This window comes from Myotis myotis, unplaced genomic scaffold (genome assembly GCF_014108235.1).
Source record: "Myotis myotis isolate mMyoMyo1 unplaced genomic scaffold, mMyoMyo1.p scaffold_m19_p_10, whole genome shotgun sequence".
Lineage (NCBI taxonomy): Eukaryota > Metazoa > Chordata > Mammalia > Chiroptera > Vespertilionidae > Myotis > Myotis myotis.
In genome coordinates this window covers 47530910-47557715 of record NW_023416314.1, presented here as the reverse complement: position 1 = coordinate 47557715, position 26806 = coordinate 47530910, and the positions used below count along the sequence as shown (strand labels likewise).

Here is a 26806-nt window from a genome sequence, read left to right as displayed (position 1 = left end):
AAAGTTTGAAAAGAATTTTATTATGCAGCTTAGGTTTCTACTAACAAAAAAACATTTTCCACATCTTACTCAACCTAACAAATTATATATAAGTTTGTGATTTTTATCTACATCACTACAGTATTACACTACTGAAGAAAACCTTCCTTTCATTTGTACTTTGGTGCAATTATACAGTAGGTACCTCTTCCTCCAGAAAATAAAAATATTCTTAATCTAAGATTAAAATGGAACAAAGACATTAATGCCAAGTTTCTTGCACCACTTGGTAAAAGATTGCAAAAGTCAAAACTGGATGCTGCTTAACACAAAGAGCATAAGACTGCCAGTTTCAGTCAAACCTTGTAGGAATGGTTTAGCATCGGGTTTATCTTTACTGCAGTTTTCACATATGATAGGTGGGACTGTACCATCATGAAGAATAGTCACATTCTTCACTTGCACAAGAGAGTCAAATATTGGGCTCGAGCACAGGAAATGTCGCTTGGGCTTAGCAATATACAAACGGATAAAAAATATTGCCTTAGGAAAAATTTCACAACTGTTTGACTAAACATTTGAAACACTTTTATCACAGCTTAATATATTAAAAAAGTTTCCTCCAGAGATGCTTATTTATGAAATAAAACCTAGTCGCTATCATCTGACCCATGTTCTGAGCCCCGATCCGAGGCCTCATTGTTGGATCCCTCTGGTTCTGACTCGTTTCCGGAACCTCGGCCAGAACCCTCGTTATCAGATCCTCTCTCCGAATCTCGCTCTGACTCAGCACTCGGGGAAGCCGGCCGAGAGTCCACCTCCGAGCCGGGGCTCCTCCCAGACCGCAGAGACTCATTGTCCGACTGTTCCGACCCCGAGGGCCTCCTCTTCCTGGACGGCTGGTCGCTGTCCGAATCCTCATCCGACCTCTGTCTGCGGGGCCCTCGGGGACTGCCCGCCTCACTGCCAGACCTGTTCTGGTTCTCATCTGAATCGCTCTCGGAAGAGGCTCGGTCCTTCCGCGGCTCACCCTCGTCCGAGTCGCTGTTGCTGTTGCGGGGATGTCTGGCAAAAAGACAAACACTGGTCAGACACCAGGATTCTGGCCAACCAAGAACTTGACAAGTAGAGAAGGTGCTTTTAACACATAAGGGCATTTAATGTTCTATTTCTTAACTTGAACGGTGTTTATACAGATGTTCATTTGTGATATGTTTTGGGTACTTTTTAATAAATGTGATATATTTCATAATAAAAAAGGATTAAAAAGGAAAAAAGAAGGCACTTTATAAGCAATATAAACACTGAAGAATGGCCCTCACTGGCTTTAAGCACCTTTCATTAGAACAAAGCATTACATTTCATATATAAAATTATAGAAAAAGGATAGTTTATTTTTATAAGCAAATTCATAGCAGCCCAGGAAAAGCCCAGGATCTCACTTGGCTGTAGAAACTGGAGGTTAACCCTGGCCCCAGGCTGGATGACTGGGACATTTCCTGTCCTGTGACCACCTGCCTTCAGCACTGAGCAAAGTCACCTTTTCTCCCCCTGGATCTGCTACTGCACTGGTGCCCTCCAGCCAGACACCTACTCAAGCTGGGAAGCTGGGCTCCAGGAATTCTGCAGCTTGTGTACTCTACGTATCAGCTGTGAGGTTAGGGGAAGGGTGCTTGTGCCTCTGCTTGGAGTGGTGGCGGCACCAGGGACTCTGTTTCCTGGAGGCTCTGGAGGAAAGAATATTCCTTTAGCCACTCACCCCCCCAGAGGCTTGGAGAGGGGACATACTTCTCTGGCACATTCCTCAGTTATGGCTCCCATTGCAGATATCCCAAGAAAGGAATACTGAATCCTATAGGGTTCAGTCTAAGAAAGGTGAGGGAGGTGAATGTATTACGTTCTTCCGAAACCTACATGCGTGCACGTTACGTAACTTGGGTCACGCTGACAGAATATGAAGAGTGACCAAGAGGACACTAAATATTCATTCTGTATAGACACCAAAGCCACTGGGCACCCTGGGATCCAATTCACTCCTTTTCATCTTGCCAAGCACGTCACAGTGGTTAGGACAAAGTCTAACTGATGTAAGTGGCCCCAATCAACCTGGCCTTGGCCTCAGGTGTAGGTTTGGCAGCAGCTCTCACACTGGATCTTCCTGGCTACGCATTTTAACAGTGCTTAATCCAAAACCACACACTTCATTGTTCTGATCACACATGCCTCTAACCAATGGGCCAGGGCAACACTGTGGGCAAGGGCAAAACAATGCCGTAGAGAAAAGCAGCCCGAATTTGTGTCAGCCAGTGTCTTCAGAGAAAAGGGGAATTGCAAATCTTCACAGATGACTCCTTTCAGATCCCTCCCCTACAAGGCCAGCCTCTCACCAGCACTCAGGCCCTCAATGTGCTAGCCTCTCATCTCTGCCTCAATCTCTAACCCACCAGGAGGATCTATTCTTTTTCTAACACTCAACTCAAACCACTTCTCACAAAAAATATCTTACAGCTTCCCAACTCCAGATTAGGTATTGTCCCTGGAAAACGATAAATACAAACCTAAGTGATAGCACTTAACCTACTAGAATGTGTTTTATTTATCTGTGATTCTCCGCTGCTTCTAAAGCATAAACTCCTTGGGGGCAGGGTCTACATCTTTTTCCTCTATATCCCAGTACTTAGCACACCATCTCCTACAATGTTGTTCAAATGTCTACTGAGTGAATAAATGATGTGATGACCATCAGAAGAACATGGTCTAGTAGAGTATCATGAGTCCTGGTCTTAAGATTCCAAATCGGGGAGCGGGGGGCACCTCAATCTTGAAGGGCAAGTTCAGGACAAGTAAAAGCAAATATTACTTCACTGGGAGCTGTGAGGTAAGGAAGAGTACGGGACAAGCTGTCTAGGATAAGCCCTCACCAAGCGGGTGGAGCTGAGTCACCTCAACATGGGAGGAAACGGTCAAGCAGTCCCTATCGCCACATGACCAGGATCAGGCTCCTCCAGTCAATGGCAGTACAGCAAAATTATACATTTAGGAGAATGGCATGCAGGAAATGTCAGCTAATATCCATGAAGAAATAAGACTTCAAAATAGGTTTTCTTCTAGGGACAAACACATAGTGGAACCAAATGATGGGTTAGAAGAAGATGGGTGCAAAGGCTTCTTCCAACTATAAGATTCTAAGAAGTTGGAAGAGAAGACATTTTGGCAGTGACCATTCTATTTCTTTCCTTCCTTCCTTTCCACCCTCCTTCCTTTCTTTTTTTGTCTTTTGTTTTTATTACTCAAACAAGCTTCATTTTTTTAATTTACCTTTTTGACTCTGTGCTTGTGTCTTCAACACTTTCACAATGATTTTCTGCTCCTCAATACGAAAAACACGCCTGATCTTGTCACAGCACAATTTACACACAGGGGCCCACCCTAGGCTCTACTGACATGTTTTTTTCATTTTAGAAAACCTCATTACAACTTTAGGTCTCACACACTAACTCCACAAAGAGTGCTTAGGCACACACCCCATATGGACATTGGCACTTTCCCACCCTTTTTGGTGTAAAGGTAAACAACTCTATTACCAGGGATTCGGGCCAGCCTAGTTTTGTTAGAGGCTGTATTGCAGGACAGCCTATAGTGGTATGTCAAACGCTGGACCATTCTGAATGCTTATAGAGACCGTCCCTGGAAGAGCTCAGTTATCTTTCATTGGAAGAATATGCCTACCCTTCATCAGCAATCTTCAGTTTATCCTCATCCGAAGAATCATCACTTGATGATATTATGGCTTTGGATTTTATTTTTCCCTTCATTGAAGGAGGCAGGCGTTCTGGCTTGGGCTAAAGAAAGATCAAACATAACAGATCAGTCAAGACTCTCACGTCAGGACATTTTGTTCAGTTGGGTTTGTACTATAATGATACATTCAAACAGCAACCAGTAAGTTCCAAAATCAAGAGTCCGTGCTTGAAGAAACTGCAGGGAAAGAATGTATTTTAGTGCACTAAACCTTTTATGGAGAACCACAGTATTATAAACTCACCGCCTTCTTCTTCTCTGCTCGTGGTGGGCGGCGCTTTTTCGGTTTGGGGCCATTTTCTGTTTCTTCATCATCAGATCCTTCTTCTCCCTTTGTAGGTCTTAAGTAGTGAACACCAAGAAAAAGTCTGTCAAGATTCATGCATGCCTATAAAGTCTACTTGCCATCAAAACATTCACGTTCGCCAGTTAAGTCACTCTTGGGCCCTCTTATTATCTAAAATAAGTCTGAACCTTGCATTTGGTGGTGACAGAGGATGTGAGACAAGACCCAGGTTCCAGACTTCAACATCTCCCTGTCCTTTCTTCCTTCCTAACTACTCATTCTAGGCCAGCTGATATCCCATTACAGCTTCAATTCTATGGGTCTGTGTGAATGAATTAATCAGATTCTTTCCCAAATATAGTCATCCAAGGGTTGGGAAGAAGAGGCCAGGGGAGAGGAACGGGACACTTTAGAGCAGTGGTTCTCAACCTGTGGGTCGCAACCCCTTTGGTGGTCGAACGACCCTTTCACTGGGGTCGCCTAAGACCATCCTGCATATCAGATATTTACATTATGATTCATAACAGTAGCAACATTACTGTTATGAAGTAGCAATGAAAATAATTTTATGGTTGGGTCACAACATGAGGAACTGTATTTAAAGGGCCAGAAGGTTGAGAACCACTGCTTTAGAGGCACCTCCAGGTGAGAGATGGGCAGGGCACCACTTATCTCAAAGTGGATGGCACTGGGCCGATTAAAAGATCTTTTTTTCACATGAATTCACTTTTTAAAATACCCATCAAAACCATGAAGTGGGCATCACTATTACTATTTTACAGGAGGAAACTAAGGCACAGTGACTACACAGGGACAGGCAGTACGGACACACAAGGTTTTCTCATTCTAAATTGCACACATCCTCCAATAAATATTACAACTTTAAAGATAAAAGAAAGGCAATTAGTTCTAACTTGTGGCTCTCAGAAGGGAAGCTGTGAAGATGTGAGGTGATTCCAGTACTCAAGGGACTTTAGTGATCTCTTGAAGGATTAAAAGGAAGTGGGATATGAAGAGGCGCTACTACCTGGAAGATCAAGTGATTTCCAGGTGTTTGCAAATTCTATACATAAGATTGAATCAGAAAATGAGAGGTCTTTTGCCACCTTCATAAGGTTATTTATAACACATTGATAATACCTTCTCCTCTTTTTCTTCTTTCTCTCTCCACCCTCCTCTTCTTCGCCTTCTTGCTCACTACCACTGCCCTTTCTTCTCTTCTTCTTTTTGGCTACTGGCAGGTCTTCATCGGTGTCATCATTGACAAATTCATCAAACTCTCCCTTCTTAGAACGCTGAAATGCAAATAAGACTATAATCAGCTCTTTCCTGGACGATGGAATGTGGCTGGAATTCTAAGGTATAGAAAGAGGCCATATCCTCTCAGTCATGTGACAAATGAAGGATTTTGTACCGAATCACATGGAAGAGGTGCCTGGTGAGGCCCATATTTTAAAGACTTCTAATTAGGATAAATGCCTCAAATGGCAAAAATTGTCAATGACTTAGGTAGGTCACTACAAGGTAGAATGTACTCAGCTAACACTGGAATGCATTTCTAAGTAAAAGCACTCTGTCTGGGAAGACTGTCTATAGCTGAGGACTAAGTACAGAGGGAATGCAATCATTTTTATCTTCATTTCTGGAAGTCGAGGCAGGGACTGGGGCCAGCAGTGTTAGCGGGAGGCACATCTTACCCGTCCACCACCACTGCCTCTTTTCTTTTCTTTTGCTGCTTCAGTCTCTCCAGTAAACATAAGGATGTTTTTGGTCTTCTCAACATACTGGGCCCGCTGTTCTAAAAGTTTCTTTTGCTCTTCCTTCTCTCTCAGACGTTTCTCTTCCTGTGAGAAAAAAAGAAAAAACCTCATCAAAATGTTCTTACGGTGAAATAAATCATAGCTACCCTCAAAAGGACTTCTTTTTTACCATACAAAGTATATGTGTACACATAATTCTTTAATTCTAGTATAAGTCACAATAAATACCTGTTCTTTAAGAAGTTTCTGCCTTAACAGTTCTTTTTCTTGCTCTTGTTTGGCCCGCAACTCCCTCTCTTCTTCGTCTTGTTTGCGTGCCCGGGCTACATGGTATTGGGCCTGGCTCAGTAAGTCAGAGCACTGCCTAGAACATTTCAGAGTTAGAGAAACATGAGTGCAGCCAGTGTACTTTTTGTTCAAAAACCCAAAGCATCTGTTTTCCTTACACAAACTAATAAGTCTGAAGCATGATCATTAGCACTTATCTATGGGAAGTGTTAATTAGCAAAATTAACTTCATTTTCCATAAACCTATACTGTCAACTATGTTAAGTTTCCAAATTTTACACATCTTCCCAAAAGGTCTTCAATATTATCTTCATGTGACTCAAAGAATCAGGAATCATATCTTGATTCTGGTGACACAGCTGATGTAGTTTCACAGCCAATGTAAGCACTAAACAAATGTTGCCACATTCCCTGAAAGAACCCCCAGAAGAAAGCCTTGGTCCAGGCTGGGGGTCCCAGAGAGGAGTGTGAAAGACTGACCCCTGGCAGAGCAGGACCCTGCTCACTGCATCACTCTCCCAGCCCCCCTCGCCATCACCACTTCTCCCAAAGTCACCATTTACAAACAGTAGTTACCTGGCTTCTGTGGCAGCAAGGGCCAAATCGAATCTCATTTTATCTCCCACTTTACTCAAGTAACTGAAGTATCTAAACAAAATGAGAAAATAAAACTTAAAATAATTTTAATAAAATAGGCCCTTTAGATTTTTTATCTGTTGTACAACAATAGTCTGAGCAAAGATTTATACATCAACTGACTTACATGCACGTATTTAATACATGAAGGGCTAGCATCTCAATAGGAAAATTATATATGCAACCCACTTAAAAAAAGGACTCTCATCAATATGCCAATTTGTTCAATAAAAAACCAAGTTCATTAAGAAAAGCCAAATTATACTTAATGTCATCAGTAAACTAACAAATAACCAAAAGTCAGTTCAAGCAATGAGTATTTACTACACACTAAATTTACTAAAAATGTCAGCATGGAGGTTAGGATTCTGAGACCACGAAAACACAATCTACCAAGCAAAAGAAGAAATGCTTAAGCAAGAATTCAAAAAAGGTTGGACAAAACCTGAAAAGATGTCAGGTTTTAATTTTACCATACACTGAATTACAAATAAGTACTATCAAGTTACACACATTTTAAGCTTAATAAACATATTCATTATTTAAGAGGGAAGGCCTTAATCTTAACCCAATGAAAATTAATATCCCATGAAAAGACACACTGGCATAACGAAACCAACGTAAGTGGAATCTAAAAGTTTCAGTGTGTAAAATGCGGGGTCGTATCACTGTCAGGTTAATGAAAAATCTAAAAATGAAAAGCTTGCAAAGCTAGCTAGTCAGCCAGTTCCGGGGATCTGGCTCTGTGATCCAAATCTGGCAGGATCCCAGCTACAGTTTGGCACCACCTGGTGGCAGCTATCTGCTTTGGTTTAAAAATCGCTGGAATCATTTGAATGGATTCCCTTTTTCTAAGAGATTCCCGAGAGAAGTGATTTTCAGCACCTTTTGAGACACATAGGTCTAAAGAAATAAAGCATTTCAAAGGTTGTTTCTGCAAACTCTTTACCTGTGTGCAAGCTCCAGTTCTTTCACAGCATTAAGCACTTCCTTTAGATTACTCTTCTCGTCTTTCAGGACAGAGGTAGCTAACCTTTGTAGGACCAAGGCCACATTAAACATAAGAACTGTATCACTGGGTGCCACATGTCTAGCCTATAAGTAAAAAACAAAGTAAATATTGCACATAATCTAATGACACAAAAAAGGATTTTAGTCAAATAGTGTCAGGTATGTGAACATGCATAAAACAGAATAAAATGTATATGAGTTATTTTTACCTTCAGCAAAGTCTGTTTGCATTCCTGCAACTTGCCACACTTGAAGAGGGCCCGGGCCAAATAGAGCACAACTTCAGTGTTCTGGTGCTTATAGAACTTTCTGAGGCAGTTTTCATACTACAATAAAAGAGGAAGTTAAAACTCAACAAGGATTAAATTATACTGTTATTTTGTAGTAACATTTCAAACAGTCTTAAAGCTATATAAAAACGTATTTAATCCTTTGAATAGTTAATTTCAAAGAATCTGAGAATGATTTTTGACTTTTACCAGGATACATTTTTACAACATAAAAAATCGGATCAAAAGAAAAACTATTAGAAATAGCTTTTCCATTTGAAATTTGGACCAACATAGAAAGGATAAGCATATTGGAAGGCCGTTTTCATCTTTAGCAATACTATTTAGAATCAGCTATTGACAGCTTATTAGAAGTCATATACCTTGCTCCTTTGGGTTATACTCTCTACCACCTTTTTTTAGGATTGGCGGAACCTACTGGCAATGGGCATGAGAAGGCTCATATTTTTGGCTGTTAGCATTTTGGAAAACCAGTAATATAACAATACTGGTATTACTTTTGCCATGAGCATGTCACTTGTTGATCATGGAACACATCTTGTCATACGTAAGATCTTTTTCATAGAAGATGGTTAGACAGTTTCCCCCGATTATCTCTAGAAATCAACTGGCATTTTAAAAGGCGACATTATCATTCTGCAGATCAGGAAGGTGCACCTCCAAAAACATAACTTCTGACACTATCATATGCAATCTGGCTTCTGTAAGTCCTTGTGACTAGTGCTGTTCTGATATTCTGAATACAGCAGTAATACCCACCCTTCTTAGACAGGCCACCAAAGACAGGCCTTCACATTACACAATTATAAATCTCTGAATTGACACAGTATCACAAGAGAGCATGCAACTCCATGATAGGGTCAGAATGGTTCAGGAAACATCTGCTCAACAATAGACACAAAATAAAAATATCTTGAAAGATAAGACGTTACCATCTGGACAGCACTGATATATTGCTTCTGTTCCACATAGATGTGTGCTAGGTTCAGCCACACATCACTGATATCTGCTGTTGCTTCTCTTACTTGGGCAAATACATCACGAGCTTCACGGAAATATCCTTTGTGGGCCAAAACGGCTCCTAAAGTTAGAAAAAGGTTCACAGTTCAGAATTTTCTATTTGTGGTGGGATAAACAAGTGAAAGTCCATTTTAAAACAACTAACTTCACTACACTTAGAAGAAAATTCTGATCTACAAACATTCCTCCAAAAGCACTCATTTCACAAATTATGGAGGTCCCAGTCTCATAATCACCTATTCCATTAGCCGCATACAGATTCTTTGCATCATTTCTGAGTACTTGCTTGTAGATGGCCAGAGCACGATCTTGATGGCGCTTTTCCTATAAAAAACACCCAGATGATATACAAAAATTCAAACAAGAATCAGTTTTGTTTTAAAGAGACAAAAAGAAATTACTTTTTCTCTATCTCGGGTGGGCTGATGCAAAGTTTGGAGCCAGACGTTGCCCAGGGCCAGCATAGAGTACGTGTCACTCTGTGTAGCCGGTTGTTTTAATATCCTCTCAAATTTCTTCTGGCCTGGACCCCATTCTTGTTTCGCCAAATGAAGATTACCAATCAAAGACCAAGCATCTGGATGGTCCTGAGACACATATAAAAATAAGTGAAATCTGTAATTTGGATTCAGAGATCAATTATCTTTCCACACAGCTGATTACTGAAGAGGTTTATAAGCTACATTTACAACAGTGTTTTCAAACTGAGAGTTGTTAAATCAATTTAGTGTGTAATTATCAGCAAAAGAAATGCAGTAGAATGGAATAATACAGTAAAGATATCAGTGTCATCCACATGGCAAGAGCACATAATGACTAACAAAACGTTCAGTTTGTATACGTGTGTGTACTAAGCTAGGATGCGAAACCTATTTCTTACTGTGGGCCATATAAAAAAGTTAAGATAAATTCTATACTCTTTAATATCTTTAACAAGTAAATGGAAAAAACAACAACCAAAAAACAAACAAACCCAGAGAGATGCCAAGATACTAGAAATATAATAGCCATTAAAAGGAAAAACTGATTTACTGGGGCAAAAAGATGAAATAATTATTTTTCAAACCTAAGTGTTAATATTACCAACCTGATTAATCTGAAGCGCTTCCTTAAACCAATCTGAAGCCTCATAAAAGTTTCCTTTATCTCGAGCCATGGCTCCCAGGCGCAGATAGCCTGAAAATAAACATTTAAAAGTTTTTGCTTAAAATATTAGCTATAAAGGTCACAATTTTAAAGGCATACATTTGAAACAATTGTGTTTTTTTTTTTGGTTACACATTCATATGATGAACAGAAAAAGTCCCACAGGTAAAAAAATATCAAGCATCAATATAACTAATTAATAATCTAGCAAGTTAAAGCAACTCAGCCACTATCAAGTCTTACTGTTTGAAATCTCAGATTTACCTCTCCCACTCCATTTCCAATGTTAGCACCCTGTTCCGAGTCCTTATCTCAAGCAAAATTCTTTTAAATGCTTAGAGCTGTTCCGTATCCAATTTCTCTCTGATGCACAGCACTGTCAAGTCACTTTTTCTTACAAAGCTGCTCATCACACAGCAAAACAGTGAAAGCAGGGACGACTAGGAGTTACTTGTTAGAAAACCTGTACTCTGTGACTCTTTCACTTAAGTAATATTAATAAAAGTGCCACACAACCGTACGTTATTCTCTAGAAAATGTAATTTTCCTCAAGAAACCAACCATCGCTGACTACTGCCTATCAAATCAATTCAGATTCAGTCTGGCATTCCACTAAACTCTTATTGATTATTGCATCAATAATAGCATGTCAGAAGCCAAGTTAATAGCTCCTGATTTGACCAGTCAAAACACCATAGCTTTAGGTTCTTTTAAGGAAGTACTGTATGTAAATTATATTCAATTAAAAACTTTCCAAATTTTACAATGTTTAGGTTGTAAAAATTCAAGGAAGAACATTTTTAGTAATGATTATTTTAAGGAAAAACACTGCTCGTTCTCACTATTACAAACATTGCAAAAATTTTTCCAGGAAATGAAAAGCAGGACCAACATAAAGGTAAATCCATCACCAAGGAGTTGCTAAGTCTAATAAAGGTAGCTGACTCACTGCGATAGCCTTACCCATGAAATATGTACAACTGATTTTTAGTTGTGTCAGTTTCTAGAATAAATTTAAGAGAAGCTGCATTTTAAGGCCACAACTTTGCCTTAAAGAAAAGGGGACATTGTAACCTTCAAAATTTTTTACTACTGGTTTTAAGAAAGATTTTTTATTTTCAGGCTAAATTTCTGTTGCCACTGTGGGAATTTTAATACATTAAAATGAGTTTAAAATTCTTACAATCAACATAGTTAGGATGTTCCCGTAAGATGTTCTTATACAGTTTTTCTGCTTCATGGAATTCACACATCGCCTCATACAGCCTGGCTAAATTGTAGGATGTTGTGACAGAAATGGCATTATAATAATGTTCATCATGCTCAGCTTCAGCCTTTGCACGATCCAGTGATGCCAAAAAATATTTCTATAAAAAAAAAAGAATCTTTTGTTAAAAAACTTAGAGGATACAGCTAGAAAAGTATGCATTCAATTTGATAGCATAGAAGAAGGGAATATCTATTTTCTTACCTTTGCCTCCCCTAGATTTCCAAGTCTAAAATGGAGGGCACCCACATTATTTAGAATCTCTGGGGGGACATCGGCCTGTACTTTTTCCTGAAGGATCCGTGTTGCTGTTCCATAGGCTGAGAGGGCACCCTGTATTTTCAAAGTGGGCAGAATAAGATGTAAGTGAAAGTGAGTGAGACATACACTCTGCCAGGCTTACAAAAAGCACATCAGGTAGGAGATGAAAAGCATTGCTATAATACCTGGATATCAGTCTGTTCTAAGATTTGCGCCAGTTCAATCCAAGCTTCAACATCATCAGGATACTGCTCTGTGACCTTCTTCAAATGGCCCTGGGGAAAAAGAGTTTAAGCTAAAGCATTCCAACTACAAGCTGTCAAAGTAGAAAGTGGTGGCCACTCTACAACTGTTCTTTCAATTGGAGCTAGCTCAGCTAACAAACTGCTTTCATCCCATCTCTACCAGCAATGACAAGAAATAAGGCATGAGTCTGGGAGAAATAGATAACAGAAAATAGCTAAGATTTTAAACACATGTACCTTGGCAATGTCTCGTTTTTCTTGATCTTCTGAGGCAGCATACAGAGAGCCAAGAATTTTCATAGTTTCGTAATTATTAGGATAAGCTTTCAAAACTTTCTCAAAGCACTGAGATGCATTTTCTTTGTCACCTCGATAAATATACATTTGTCCCAAACCAAAAAACGGCAGCACAAAAGAGGATGAGGCAAACTGTGTGGCTTGATAGTAGTACTGGAAAGCTTGGTCATAATCTTCCTAAAAAATGAAAGTAAAGCAGGACCAACAATATGTACAAAGTTTTTCAAAGATGTGTAAAACTAGAAAAAGAATTTCATATTTAGAGAAGGCTGAAAATGATCTTACCTGAACATGGAATGATCTAGCCAGCTGGTAGCAACTTTCTGCTTGCATAGCCTCCACTTCTGTGTTATGGAATGCATGGAGGGCCAAGTGCTGGACTTTACTGTAATCCTGAACAATGAAGATCCAAAACCAACAGAGTGAATTTAATCTCTATCACTCTCAACTTTAAAAGACTTCTTTTAAAATGTTAACTGAACAGCACTGTATACAGATCACTAATCATTTTTCTCATTTCCCTTGCTGATAAATTTAGGGGAAATGGGAACTAACATTTACCCAGTATTTAACATTTGCCCATTATATCTATTACTTTCTTAATCCCTACGACAATCCTTTGCAGTAATCAGCCCTACATTTGTGATGAGAAAAATCTAAGAGAGGTTAAGTCCCTTATTAACAGCGATGGGAGCAGTTACAATTTATTGAGAACTACTACGTGCCAAACACTATGCTAGGGATACTTACATTAGTTCCAAATTTAGACAAAATCCTGCCAAGAGTGTCATTATTACCATTTTATTGATGGGGAAGTGAAGGCTTAAAGAGATAAATAAAGCGTGTTGTCGAAAGTGGAAAAACTAGACTCTGAATTCAGGTGTTTGTTTGTTTAAAATATATTTTTATTGATTTTAGAGAGGAAGGGAGAGGGAGAGAGATAGAAACATCAATGATGAGAGAGTATCATTGATCAGCTGCCTCCTGCATGCCCCACACTGGGGATCAAGCCCAGGCCTGGGCGAACTAGCGAGCTCCTGGTTCGTGGGTCGATGAGCAACCACTGAACCACACCGGTTGGGCTGAATTCAGGTGTTTTTTACTCCAGGGAAATGTTGTATCACCCGAGAATAGCAACCAACTGCCAGACTGAATTCAGCTCCATTTGAATGCATGGATCATGACCTTCACGAAAGACCTGATTTTTCACTTGGATTACCGAAATCATATTGGTTCCAAGAGTATAATTCTACAGTCATCACTTGTATATTACATTGCATGTTTATCACCTAATGTCAAATCTCCTTCTGTCACCATATATTTGACCCCCTTTACCCTTTATTATCCCCTCCCTGCCCTCTCCCTTTGGACACCACCATACTGTTGTTTCTATGAGTTTAAAAAAATTATTTTTTAAAAGCAAAGAACTTTAAGAAATTACTTCTCCTACCTTTTTGAAGAAAAAGTGATTTGCCAAGTGGTTCAATACCATAGGGTTGCTAGGATCGATGGTATAAGCTCTGGAAAGAAGCTGGACACCATTTTTGATGGAATCAGCCTGAAAGAAAAACAATGATGACAGGGCTGAGTGAAAACATTACTTAACTAGCACTTTCCAATTTTCCTTATAGTCTGAAGAAATAAGGTTACATAAATCTAAGTTCCGATGTCAAAATATAGCTCTTGTTTTAGTTGACCTTCACCAGGGATAAAACACTTCAAGCAGTGAGTTAAACTGTAAAAATTTAGTTTTCTTATAATTAATTGCAGAAGCACCTCCACTGAAAGGCAATTATATAGGGAAGTATGATGGGAGCTTCCTTCTCAATACAGGATAGAACTTTACAAAACCATTACAGAGGTATTTTATTATTTTCCATTTATCATGCTAGGAATTCATAGGGAAGGGTTCCAGCAGCTCAGGCTCCTTTCCATTGGTTCTCACAAAATGTGTTTCTCTGGGTGGAGCAGGCTGACACTTCAATTGAACCCATGTACCTTTCTCTTTGGCTTCTTTTTCTGATCATTTTCCTTCACACATTTCAGGAAATCATCTTGGCTAACTACGCACATTCATTCTCTTGGCAAGAATCTTGCCCTTAACTTGCTTGTTCACAGCAATGTCCACTGCATGCTGGTGACACTGCAGACTCTTCCAGTTTTGCCCTGGCAACATTTGTGGGGCGTTCCTTTTGGAAGATTGCCCATTCCCTCGATGTCTACAATATCACCTTCTTATAGATTCGCATGTATGTGGCCAAAGGAATAACTACATGTTTTCTAAAAGGCCTAGAGAACATATAGCGGGTGCCTCTCCTCTTTCCCTTTGTGTTAGTCATTTTGGTGACTTATTGGAAGACGGTGGTTCCAGCCGAAAGGCAGGGTAGAACTTCTCTAAGAGAAAGCCTTTTATCCTTTCCCTTTCCTCCTTCCTTATACAGATATAATAATGAGATCCCTGGAGATGTAGCTTACAACTATGAGGTGAGACATGAGGAGGAAAGGCCACACGTAAGGGAGGACAGAAAGATATAAAACCCTGGGTTTGATGATAATGAGGTGCCAAATCCAAGTATAGCTGGTTTAGTACACAATGAAAAGCCTTATATTGTTTTTTTTTGTGTGTGTGTGTGTTTTTAAGCCTTATGTTTAAGTCACTTGTGTGTGCCTTTTGTTTGTTACATGCAGTTGAAAGTACTCCAAACTGATACAGTCTATAATCTCATAACTGAGATTCTGAAATCCAAAGCCTCTAAAAAAGTTTCTTTATTATTTTGGAGCAAGCTCATTTGGTGGCAGACTTTACCTGAAGTGTGCGGCTATCCTATTGGTGTGAACAGCCACTCCTTTTGCCATAGAAATATAAGTTTACATTTGGGCGTGAGTCCTAATAACCGGGTTTTCTATATTATGCAGTGCAGGTACCACCTTACATTTCTATAACCTGAAATCTTGATTTCTAAAACACTCTGGCCTCAGGAGTTTTAGATAAGGGACTGCAGGCCTATCAGCCAGGATTTTTCCACTCACATACCTCTTTATTGTTGAGCTCTAGAACAGCCAGTCCAACCAATGCTCCCACACATTTGGAATTAAGTTCCAGGGCTCTGCTGAATGCAAGACGAGCTTTCTCCAGTTTGTTAAGTTTCACAAAGCAATGGCCCATTCCTAAACGAACTTCCGCTAAAAAAATAAAGTCATTCAATCTGTCAAGCTAGAGCATTTTAGGGTTTAAATTTTAAAAATGCTTAAACATTCTCTATTTATGAGTTGCAAAAAAAAAAAAAAACAAACCCCAAAATTAATCTCAGTATAACTACACTGTTAAATTTTGTGGTATATGACAAACTTTATTTCACTGAAGGTTAGATCATACTACTCTCTCCCTGTCCCCCCTACCCTGACCCCTTCACCATAGATACCTTTCTCATCATAGAACAGAACACCTATAACATTGCTATTTTCCTGTTCATAAGAGCTCCACCCTCATGATTTGATTACTTCCCAAAGTGATTACTTCCCTGGCTACACTATCTACAGTATCTAATTTTTGAAGAGTAATTTTAAAAGATAACAAAAAGCTTCATTAAGACCTTAAATATTGTGACTGACTACATGCACAAACTATCTCTCCGTTCACAGCTATGCTTATACACACTGCCTGATTTCAAGGCCATGCCAAAATACAACCATGTTCCTAACTAAAGAACCTCTCCACTGGTCACAAGATCCTAACTTTCACATCTACGTAAGGATATTTTTCCTGTATCATCCAATTTTCCTTCTCTACTAGATCATTCTTATCTACAGACATTCTCCCATCTTAAAAAAAATCTTCTTGATTCCATTTCCCTTTTCTTTTGTCAACCCATTCCTATTTTTCTCTTAACAGCAAAACTTGAGATCTAAAATAATGAGATTTTAGAAATAAAAGTAGTATAGGGCAAAACGATTATAATATCATCTACTACTCAGTTTTTGAATCAAACATAATATGTTTGTAAAAGTCTCAATTCTGTCATTTCAACAAATCTACAGTATCTTTTCAAAACTAACTTTATAAGCAACTGCCAAATCCTTAATATTTTAGGTTGGATCAAACACAGCTTAGACTTAAAATAAGGTTTTTCTCTTACCTGGACATCCTGGGTTAGTACGCAATGCTTTCTTATAGTAAGCAAGAGCTCCCCTGTAATCCTTCTTGTTAAAGGAAATGCAAGCTTTACCTGTAATGATTTTTAAAAAATAAACATGCACTAGTTAAAGAACACAAATCTCACATGCTCTACGCTCACCTAAATCAAATACACCTCAGTAAGAAATACCTGAAAACAGTGAAAGTGATTTCATATCAAAACTTATTTTCCATAAGGGTATATTAATTTATGCCTATAAATAAAACAGTCCTGTCTTTATATTGAATGTTAACAATAATTAAAATAGCTTAGAGTTGTCCAAACAGAGATTGTTTATTGACTCTTTAGAAGTGGATAACAAAATTGTTCTAACTGGTATATATTTTAGTTCTGTAACTTCAACAGAAACAATGATCTATTACAGATAGTTCTATTTTTAATAAGGTAAAGCTCTTCTACTTTGGTGTCTACCCCACTGCTAAGGAGCTATTATGAAGAGATATATTTCAGGCATATGCTAAAAGATAGATTTGTAAGATGTTTGCCGAAAATGACTTACCAAGGAGGGCGGGAATATTATTTGGAGACTGGTTGAGTACAAAATGAAACTGTGCATCAGCCTGATCCATTTTGTCACCTTCAAGTAGGCAGAAGCAGGCTCTTCCCAATAAATGGTTCTGAAAAAGCAATACATCATGTTTGATTTCTCTTTACCAGGACTAACCACAATTTAACATGAATGTGTAACACTAAGATGAAAACCATGTAGAAAGGAGGTGCAGCATCACCCAAATTCCTCTATCACCATAAGGTGTTTAAACTTAGTAATGAGCAATTCTTAATAACAAACTGAGAAATTATTCTGAAATGCAACAAGTCTCCTGTGCTAGGAACAATGACATAAAGAAAAGTTCAAACTTTTAAAATTATGCTTGAAATTCACCTGGAGATGTTGGAATTATTGACTAAACATGTGGATAAGTTTTGTATGCTAAATTACTTCACAGTACAAGGACCAAAGAAATTCCAATTTTAACAAGGGAAAAAAACCCCCACACAAATAAAATAAAAAAGAAAAATCAAGGAACCCCTCTTAATTTTGACTATTTATATTAACCATGATATTTTAAGAAAAATTCTCTCAAAAAAATCTATTGCCTATCATACACATTTTTTCATGTAATATTTTTTCCTTTCATAAATTCAGAGAAATAAGACTTATTTTTTATTTTACCTGATCATACATAATAATTTTATCAGCCATTGTATACAACAGGGTTGCCTGTGTAATAAGATCTTTCTTATTGTCCTTATTCTTTTCCTTCCGAGCCTGTTGTACATAGTAGGCTGCCAATGTATCCAAGCAAGTCATCTGGTCTTTTTCATGGTCTCTATAGTCCAAATTGCCATCTATACGTGCTGCTTCCAGCAACTTTACAAACTCTTCTGTTTTTCCTTGCTTGTAGTATTCCAGCTATGAGGTAAAGAATCAAATCAGAATTACTAATGCATGTGTCCATACAAAAAGCTGCACACAAATCTTTATAGCAGTTTTATTTGTAATAGTCAAAAACTGAAAACAACCCAGCTGTTGATCAACAGGTGAAGGAGAAACAAGCTGTGGTTCATATGCACAATGGCTACTGTTCCGCAGTAAAAAGGAAGAATTGTTGATACATACCATAACGTAAATAAATCTAAAAATAATTATTTTGAGTGAAAGAAACCAGACAAAAAGGAATACATATTATATGATTCCATTTATATAAAACTCTAGAAAATGCAAACTAATCTTTAGCAACAAAAAGCAGATCAAGTATTACTTGGGCACTGTAGGGGGCAGGGGAGAGTTAGGAGGAAAGTTTTAGGGGCAATGGATATATATATATTCATTACCTCCATTGTGGTGATGATTTCACAAGTGTTTATATATGATAAAACTTCTCAAATGGTACCCAAGAGATATATGCAGTTTATTACAGGTGAATTATATCTACTAAAGCTATCAAAATTATAACTTACTACAAATGTTTCCAATTTACTTCTTACCTAGCAATAGTTGATTTCAAACTAAATCAGAGCCCAAGAGAGAAAGAAATAATGAGAGATATAGAGAACTAAAAACAGAAAACTTGGGTTCTGGCTCTATAGATCTATCAAAAATCATCTATGACTTGGGGCTTGTTGAGTAACTTCCCTAGGCATGTTTGGTTAATTTATAATAAAAGGAATATCAATCATTCATTAACTACCTACTACGGGCCACATACTATGCCAGCAGCTTCATATATGATTAGATATAATGTATATTCACCACCCTTAAAGTGAATGCTAACATCCCCATATTTTAGATGAGGAAACAGGCTCAGAGGTAGATTACTTGTCTAGGATCACAGCTAGTTAGCAGCCATGTTGGAATTTGAACATAGGACTCTAAAATCCCAAAGCCCACACTCTTTTCTAAGTAACAAGTTATAGCCCACAATGTTTCACCAATTTGTTTTACCACAGCTGCCATGCTAACTCTTCAATACTCCAATTTTTGTATAAGTGCTGTTAAAGGAAACATTTGTACTAAAAAAAATTGAAATTACTTTCTGGTTTTAAAAAATGTGTGGCAAGTATTAATGGCTTGTTCTGCATAGACTAGAAAACTTAGCACGTCAAGCTCTGCTTGTCACTGAAAGCACTTCTCAGTACATCCACACGTAGGAAACTAAGAGTTAGGCTTGAGCACTGGGCACAAGCCCAAATCCAGACCTACTTCTCTGACCCTCAAAACAACAGTATTAGGAGACTATGTATCTTTCCATAAAGTGGCCTGTGGCACACTGGCTTAGGAATAATGATTATAGTGTTTACTCTATTACGATAATCATTTACTATAACGTTCCCACAAAAAAGGAAACATCATTATGCAGGTGGTGCTGCCGGGGTGGAGGGTGGTAGAATTTTAGGATCTCTGAGGTGATTTTCCTGAGAATTTCCAGTAGTACTGATGACCAAACAGGATAAAAACCTTAAGCCCAAGATAAGCTTCATCCATAAGGGCTTTTGTGAGTTAGTATGGAAACTAATCACCTTCTAGAGTATTTTATGGGAAATAATGGTAAGTAGCAATGTTTACATCCTGACACCTTGTCTTTTCTCAGCTTATCCTTAAACATTCAGCCAGTCTTCACTGAGCAATCACTGAATAATCAAATACTTAATATAGAGTACTATTTAACTTAAATGAATTTTGCCTTTACCAATATATACTTTTTTGTTCCATAAATGGTAATACAGTTAATTTCTATACACATGGTACAATTAAGCTATTTATGCACCCAAGCTGGCTATTACTGTATCTGAAAACAGTTTTCCCAGCCAACACATAAAAAATATTTGTTTCATGAATACTGACCGCCAAAGCAATCCATATGTGCAGTTGTGTGTGTTCCTGCTTCAAAATACTGATAACTTCATCTCCCTCCGGTAACTGATCGAAGTCAAGTTCAATGACCTAAAACACAAAATGCAGGTTTTTAACCTTTCTTTTTTTTTACATTCACATTTCTTTGCTGCTTTTCTTGAATATACATCAATACGGATCTATGTAGGGTTTCTGCTCACTGTCCGGAGGGCTGAGCAGGTGTACTAGCACATATCGGGAAATGTTTAAGGAGCAAACAAGTGGGTTGGTTCTACGGTAACATTAAAGAAAATGCACAGAGAAGCAAACAAGTCCTGTGAGTTGTCTTCCAGTCACGACAACTATAAAATACTACAAAAGCTTTGCTTACTCAAAAACTACAAAACAAAACCCTGCTTAACATAGAACTGCAGGCAAAGTGCAGATAAGCATCCCAGAGGCTCTGATGCCACAGGTCTGACCATCCCAGGGGCAATGCCAGGTTGAAAGCCACTGGACACACCTGTGCCACAGGCGCACCTGAATGTGGGCACCACCACTGTAGTAGGAAAACGTCCAGGAATCAGAGAGCGGTGGTGGCTACACAGCGTTGTGAATATTACTAAAAAACACTGGATTTTACCGTAAGTGGGTTATATTTCAACGAACAAAATAAGAGGATGAGGTACCCAGTAAGAGAACATCAATGCTGAAAGCTACACTCGGACCGGCCGCAGGCCCGGTGACTGAGGCGTCGGGAAGGGAAGGGGGTGAATTCTATCGGAACACAGCACCCGCCATATGTCGGGGTCTCTATTTCGTTCACCGGGACAGACTCGAGTTTCTATGGGAGAAAGGACGACACCCCACCTGTTCCCGGGGAAAGACGCTTGGTCTGAGCCGCCGAGACCACGGTGACATCACCCACCTCTGTGATCTGTGGGCACTCTCGCCCCCTGCGCCCGTGGATTAGGAAAATAGCAGAGTATCGTCCAAGGAGCCGGCCGGAGGGGAACTTTAAGAGCTCCTTCTCCGGTGGCCCCGGCTGCAGGTCCGCATTGCCCCCAGCTGGGAGGGCGCCGGCGCTGGGGACGGGGGCGCGCCGAGCTGCGGCCGGGGCTTCCGACCCGCGGTCCCGGCGGAGTGGGTGCTCTCGCTTTGGGAACGAAGCGGAGAGAGAGGGGGAGAGGGGAACGGGCGAGTTCACCGCCCCAACCCTCCCCACACTCCACACTCACCTCGTCAGTGTCCCGGAGGGGAATCTCGATGGAGCCCCGCGACATGATGAGACCGAAGGGCGAGCGGGCGCCCGGCCCCGCCGCTCCGTAGCCGCTGCGCCTGGCGTCTGCCGCGTCCGGAGGTCGACAGTCCTCCGGGGTCTGGTCGTCCCCACCGCCGCGCCGCGGCGCCGCCGGAGCTCCGGTTTCTCCTTCCCGTCAGCCGCTTCAACAACGAGCAGCCGACTGCGTCCGGCCACTTCCGGCAGCCCCGCCCCCTGCCCCGGAAGCACTCCCGGCAGGCGGGCCTATTGGATTGGACTACAGGTCCCAAAGCTTCACCGGTGCGCCCTCCCACTGGCCAGCAGCTTCTGAATCTGAGTGACCCACGGCCGCTGGCCAGAGTATACACGCCGAGGGCGGCGCCGCCCGCCCTGCCCCGCCCAGCGGAGCGACCAATGAGGTGCCGGTTCGGGGCCTGCCCCTGACTGACGTGTGACCTCCAGGCACTGGCCTCTGTGGAGTGGGCGTGGCCAATCTTATTTTCCTCAGCTATAATGAACAAGTCACCTTTGTGATCATTTTAATATAGACGTTACATGGATTCTGTAATCATTGTGATAGTTCATGTATTTTTTTGTGATTATTTTTTTTGGTTCTTTGAAGCGTATCTTCTACTTATATAAAAACTATGGCCCTGACTAGTTTGCTCAGTGGATAGAGCGTCGGCCTGCGGACTGAAGGGTCCCAGGTTCGATTCCAGTCAAGGGCATGTACCTTGGTTGCGGGCGCATCCCCAGTAGGGGGTGTGCAGGAGGCAGCTGACCGATATTTCTAACTCTCTATCCCTCTCCCTTCCTCTCTGTAAAAAATCAATAAAATATAAAAAAACAAAAAACAAAAAAACTATAGGTGGTGTTCATCATGCCCAGAAGAACCTCCGGGACCAAGTGATGGAAGTCAGTCCTGCAGGGGTTGTCTTGGCAACCACTGCACCCTCCCCCAAGCTGTTTTCCGGAGCTGTTTCCTGTAAGGGCGGAGTTTGAGGCAGGAACCCAGCCTCAGAGCCAGGAGGCATATCTTTCTAAAGTGTGCCTCACACCAGCATTGTCAGGGGTGAACCTGAGTGGGGGCGGCTGAAAGGCTTAGAAAAGACAGACAAGAGAATGAAAGCCGGGTCTTGGTGGGACACTGCTTCTCTGAGAGACCATGCCCATGCCCACAGCCATGCCTTTATTTTATAGCAGATGCTACGAGGAGGCAAAGTAAGGGCGTGACCAAGATGTTTACAACATTCTTCTGGGTTTCAATCCTACTCAACTACATGCACCTGAACTCTATCAAGCCTACATCACTCAGGCACGTGGGGCCACATGTTTGGACCATAGGTTCAAGCTTACAGCTATAGCTGTTGGTTATAATTGTGCTGGGAGGGCCCTGCCCTCCAAGCTGGGACTTGCATGTGGCAATGAGAGGACTGTGCCCTCTCATCAGTCTCAGTCCAAGGCTTGAACCTGTCCGAAACACTATAGCAGCTCCCCACAATAAAGTTTTAATTCTGTTTCTTTGTTACTAATATTGTGGCCCCACCCCATAACAAAGAAACAATTTCCAGAGGATGAGGCCCAGGAATCAGGATTTAAAAAAGATTCCCAGGTGATTCTAATGTGCAGCCAAGGTTGAGAACCACTGCTATAGATAATATTAAACATATATCTAAAGGTGCAATTCTTTGTCCAAAAAAATGAGCATGTACAAAATTAAATGAAGAAAATTTGGATATACTTGATGGATATTTTCACACATATTTGAGTGATGATTCTATTGATTCCACAGATGATGCTGAAAAGGAAAAATTTCCCATTGAATTTCTTAATAGTATTACTCCTTTGCTAATGCTGTGTCATAAATTAAAATTGAAAGTGGGTGCAATCATCATGCTATTGAGAAATCCCAATAGTAAATGGGGCATTTGTAATGGTACCAGATTTATTATCAAAAGATTACGACCTAACATTATCAAAGCTGAAGTATTAACAGGATCTGCAGAGGGAGAGGCTGTTCTAATTCCAAGAATTAATTTGTCCCCATCTGACACTAGCCTCCCATTTAAATTGATTCAACGACTGTTTCCCATGATTCCAGCATTTGTGATGACTATTAATAAATCACAAGGACAGAGAAACGAAGATGGCGGCATAGGTAAACACCAAAAATTGCTGTCTCACACAACCACTTCAAAAATACAACTAAAAGACAAAACAGACATCATCCAGAAGCACAGGAAGGCTGGCCGAGTGGAAATTCTACAACTAGAAGGAAAGAGAAAAGCACACTGAGACTCAGAGGAGGTGTGGAAGTAAATTGCAGAGGTACGGAGGTGCACTCGGAAAAAGCTGGCAACTGAGGACACGGCTGTCTTTTTGAATCGGGAGGGAGTCACAAGCCCCCGACTGCTCTGAACTCCAGTTCAGGGTGAGTCTCTGGGGACTCAGACTCATACAGGGAGAGACTGGACTGTCTGGCAGCGGGCAGAACTCGGAACTCAAGGGCAGCTTTCTCTGGGGGGTGCCTGCAGCGATTACTGGGACACTGAGATGTGGGGCCCCTTAGGGCAGGGCTGAGGATCAGCCATAGCTGCTTGCTCCTCCCTGTTGATTCCCTGAGACCCCACCCAAGCTGTGCACAGAGGCTTTTGCATATGAATGCCCTGACCCTTTGTAATCTGAAAATTACCTAACAAACTGCAGCTGGGTCAGACAGACCCAGAACTTCCAAGAGAAGGCCCAAGGCCCCACAGCAGCTTGCATTGTTTCACAGCTGGGCCTCATTTGGGCACCTCCAAACCCCAAACAAGGAAGGGGAATCTGCAGATCTCTTCTTAGCTCCTGCTGGGTAGCCTCAGGAAGAGGCTAAATTAGCACCTCCTTAGATCCAAGAGCCAGTGTACCCAGTGGTCAGAGTGGGACCATCCAATTACAACTCAAATCCATAAGGGACACACTCAGGGGGCAGACTCAGTGAGCACCAAAGCCCCACTGAAGCAAGTCTTGCCTCATAAGGGTGTCTTCAGTACAGAAGTTCTCCCACTGTAGACACAGCTGACTCTCACAGCCAATTGGCCTGGAGGCCAATTCCTCCCAGTGATATCTACAACAATCAAGGCTTAACTACAACAAGACTGTGCACAAAGCCCACAAGGGGTGCACCAAGAGTGTCCACCTCAGGTAATTGGGGAGGCTGAGCCACTGGGCCCTATAGGACACGTAGCACACAGAGCCACTCTACCAACACAGGGAAGCATAAAAAATGCAGAGACAAAGAAACAGGTCACAAATGACAGAAATGGAGGAAAGCAAATGACTGGATATAGAGTTCAAAACCACACTTTTAAGGTTTTTCAAGAACTTTCTAGAAACCGCAGATAAACTTAGTAAGACCCTCATAAAGTCTGGTAAGACCGTCGATAAATGTAGTGAGACCCTCAAGAAATCTAGTGAAACCCTCAAGGTTATGATAAAGGACCAACTAGAAATTAAGCATACACGGACTGAAATAAAGGATATTATGCAGAGTTCCAACAGCAGACTAGAGGATCCCAAGAATCAAGTCAAAGATTTGAAACACGAAGAAGCAAAAAACACCCAACCAGAAAAGCAAAATGAAAAAAGAATCCAAAAATATGAAGATAGCGTAAGGAGCCTCTGGGACAGCTTCAAGCATACCAACATCCGAATTATAGGGGTGCCAGAAGAAGAGAGAGAGCAAGATATTGAAAACCTATTTGAAGAAATAATGACAGAAAACTTCCCCTACCTGATGAAAGAAATAGACTTACAAGTCCAGGAAGCGCAGAGAACCCCAAACAAAAGGAATCCAAAGAGGACCACACCAAGACACATCATAATTAAAATGCCAAGAGCAAAAGACAAAGAGAGAATCTTAAAAGCAGCAAGAGAAAGAAAGTCAGTTACCTACAAGGGAGTACCCATACGAATGTCAGCTGATTTCTCAACAGAAACTTTGCAGGCCAGAAGGGAGTGGCAAGAAATATTCAAAGTGATGAATGCCAAGAACCTACAACCAAGATTACTTTATCCAGCAGAGCTATCATCCAGCCCACAGCATCTGGGCTGCACTCTCCGCATCTCTGCATGGGGACTCGGGCACCGTGACTCAGGCAGAGGGGGGCACGGGGGTGTGTGGGGGGGAGGAGGGTCCCAGGTGCTGCCCAGGGCCCAGAGGTCAGCTTTTTGTTTTCCCCTAACTTTAGCAAAGACTGATTAAATTAGACATTTTTAAGCTGTAGATCACAGTTTGGAATGAGTACAAAGATTTTATTTCAGCTGCTATGGTTGGGCAATGTCTGTTCATAAAGTGCTAAGCTCTATGATGGGCCTGAGTGCACCAGATCAAGGTAAAGCAATTAGTGAATTTAGTCAGTGTGGGTTTTGTTGAGTAGTATTCAAAATAGCTAAGCCCTTGGGTGGTGTGTCACTTTTCCCCATCCCCACGAAGGGTCGTGGGGTTTGATTCCGGGTCAAGGGTGCCATGTACCTGGGCTTTGGGTTCATGCCCCGCCCTGGTCCTGGCACATGAGGATGGCAACCCGTTGACTGACCCTTTCACATTGATGTTTCTCTTTCTCCTCTTGCTCACCACGCCCCCCCCCCCCTCTCTGAAAAGCAATGGGAAAAATATTCTCTGGTGAGGATTAACAAAAACCCACAAAAATAAAAAACAAAATAGCTAAGATTCTTTATTTTTCTGTTGTTGATACTGTGATGGGTTATGTTATTGATAAATACCTACATTTAGCCAGTTCAAAGACTGAGCTATTTTATATGTTGTTAAATATGATAATTATTAAAATGTATAAGGAATATTTAATCTTTTGCTTTCTTATTTTTTGGGGGGAATATTTAATCTTAACAAAGAATATTTGAGATCTTAAATTAGATAACTTTCAAATAGAAGGACACAATGGGAAGTGTTTTAAATAGTTTGTATACATTATTAAGAAATAATAGGAAGCTGTATTCATTTTCTAGGGCTGCCATATAAAGTAACACAGACTGGGAGGTTCAAACAACAGAAATTTGTTTTCTCACATTTATGGAGGCTGGGAGTTTGAGATCAAGGTGTGCAGAAAGTTTTTCTTCTGACGCCTCTCTCCTTGGCTTGTACATGGCTATCTTCACTTGGTCTTCCCTTGTGTGTCTATGTCCTAATTTCTTTTTCTTATAAGGATACCATTCATATTGGGGTAGGCCCCACCCTAATGATCTCATTTTAACTTAATTGGTTCTTTAAGACTCTATCTCCAAGTACAGTTACATTTGGAGGTACTGGGGGGTTAGGACTACAATATATACATTTTGGGAAGACAGAATTCAGCCCTAACAGTGTCTATCAATACAATAAGTTTTTGCAGCTGTATTTTAAAATTGTGCTTTCTCTGTCAATTATTAAAATAAGGCTTGTTTCTGAAATTAGGACATATGATCATTAGTAAAACATTTTAGGCTTATAATTTAGGGTTACAGTTGTCTGGGCAACTGTTTTACAATTTATGCCATAGTTTGTTCTAGGTTTTCAATAAAAACTCATCTCAAAAACATGAGCCTATTTTCAGGAATTTAAAACTGCATAAAATGCTCCCTAAGGTAAGAACTGGGAAGGTAGAGGTTAAAAGGTCTAATTTGATTGTCAATAAAAAAATTGTGATTGGAATCTTTGTTCTGGCAAATTAGAGTAACCAAAAAATTCTCC

General features: G+C 40.5%; 1 protein-coding gene across 1 annotated transcript; it reads right to left on the bottom strand.

The window, feature by feature from the left end:
* Positions 1-21369, bottom strand: CTR9 (CTR9 homolog, Paf1/RNA polymerase II complex component). The gene is made up of 25 exons (XM_036325381.1): positions 21056-21369; positions 19830-19928; positions 17658-17897; positions 16983-17100; positions 16424-16513; positions 15322-15470; positions 13738-13845; positions 12573-12680; positions 12228-12464; positions 11931-12020; positions 11689-11817; positions 11401-11584; positions 10159-10247; positions 9473-9658; positions 9308-9395; positions 8984-9132; positions 7971-8087; positions 7700-7845; positions 6691-6762; positions 6055-6190; positions 5764-5910; positions 5207-5361; positions 4025-4121; positions 3709-3821; positions 1-1044 (listed from the first exon to the last, which is right to left on the bottom strand). Exons 1-25 carry the CDS (start codon positions 21098-21100, stop codon positions 630-632), a joined length of 3507 nt encoding a protein of 1168 aa, XP_036181274.1. The 5' UTR covers positions 21101-21369; the 3' UTR covers positions 1-629.
* Positions 21370-26806: the final 5437 nt, after the last annotated feature.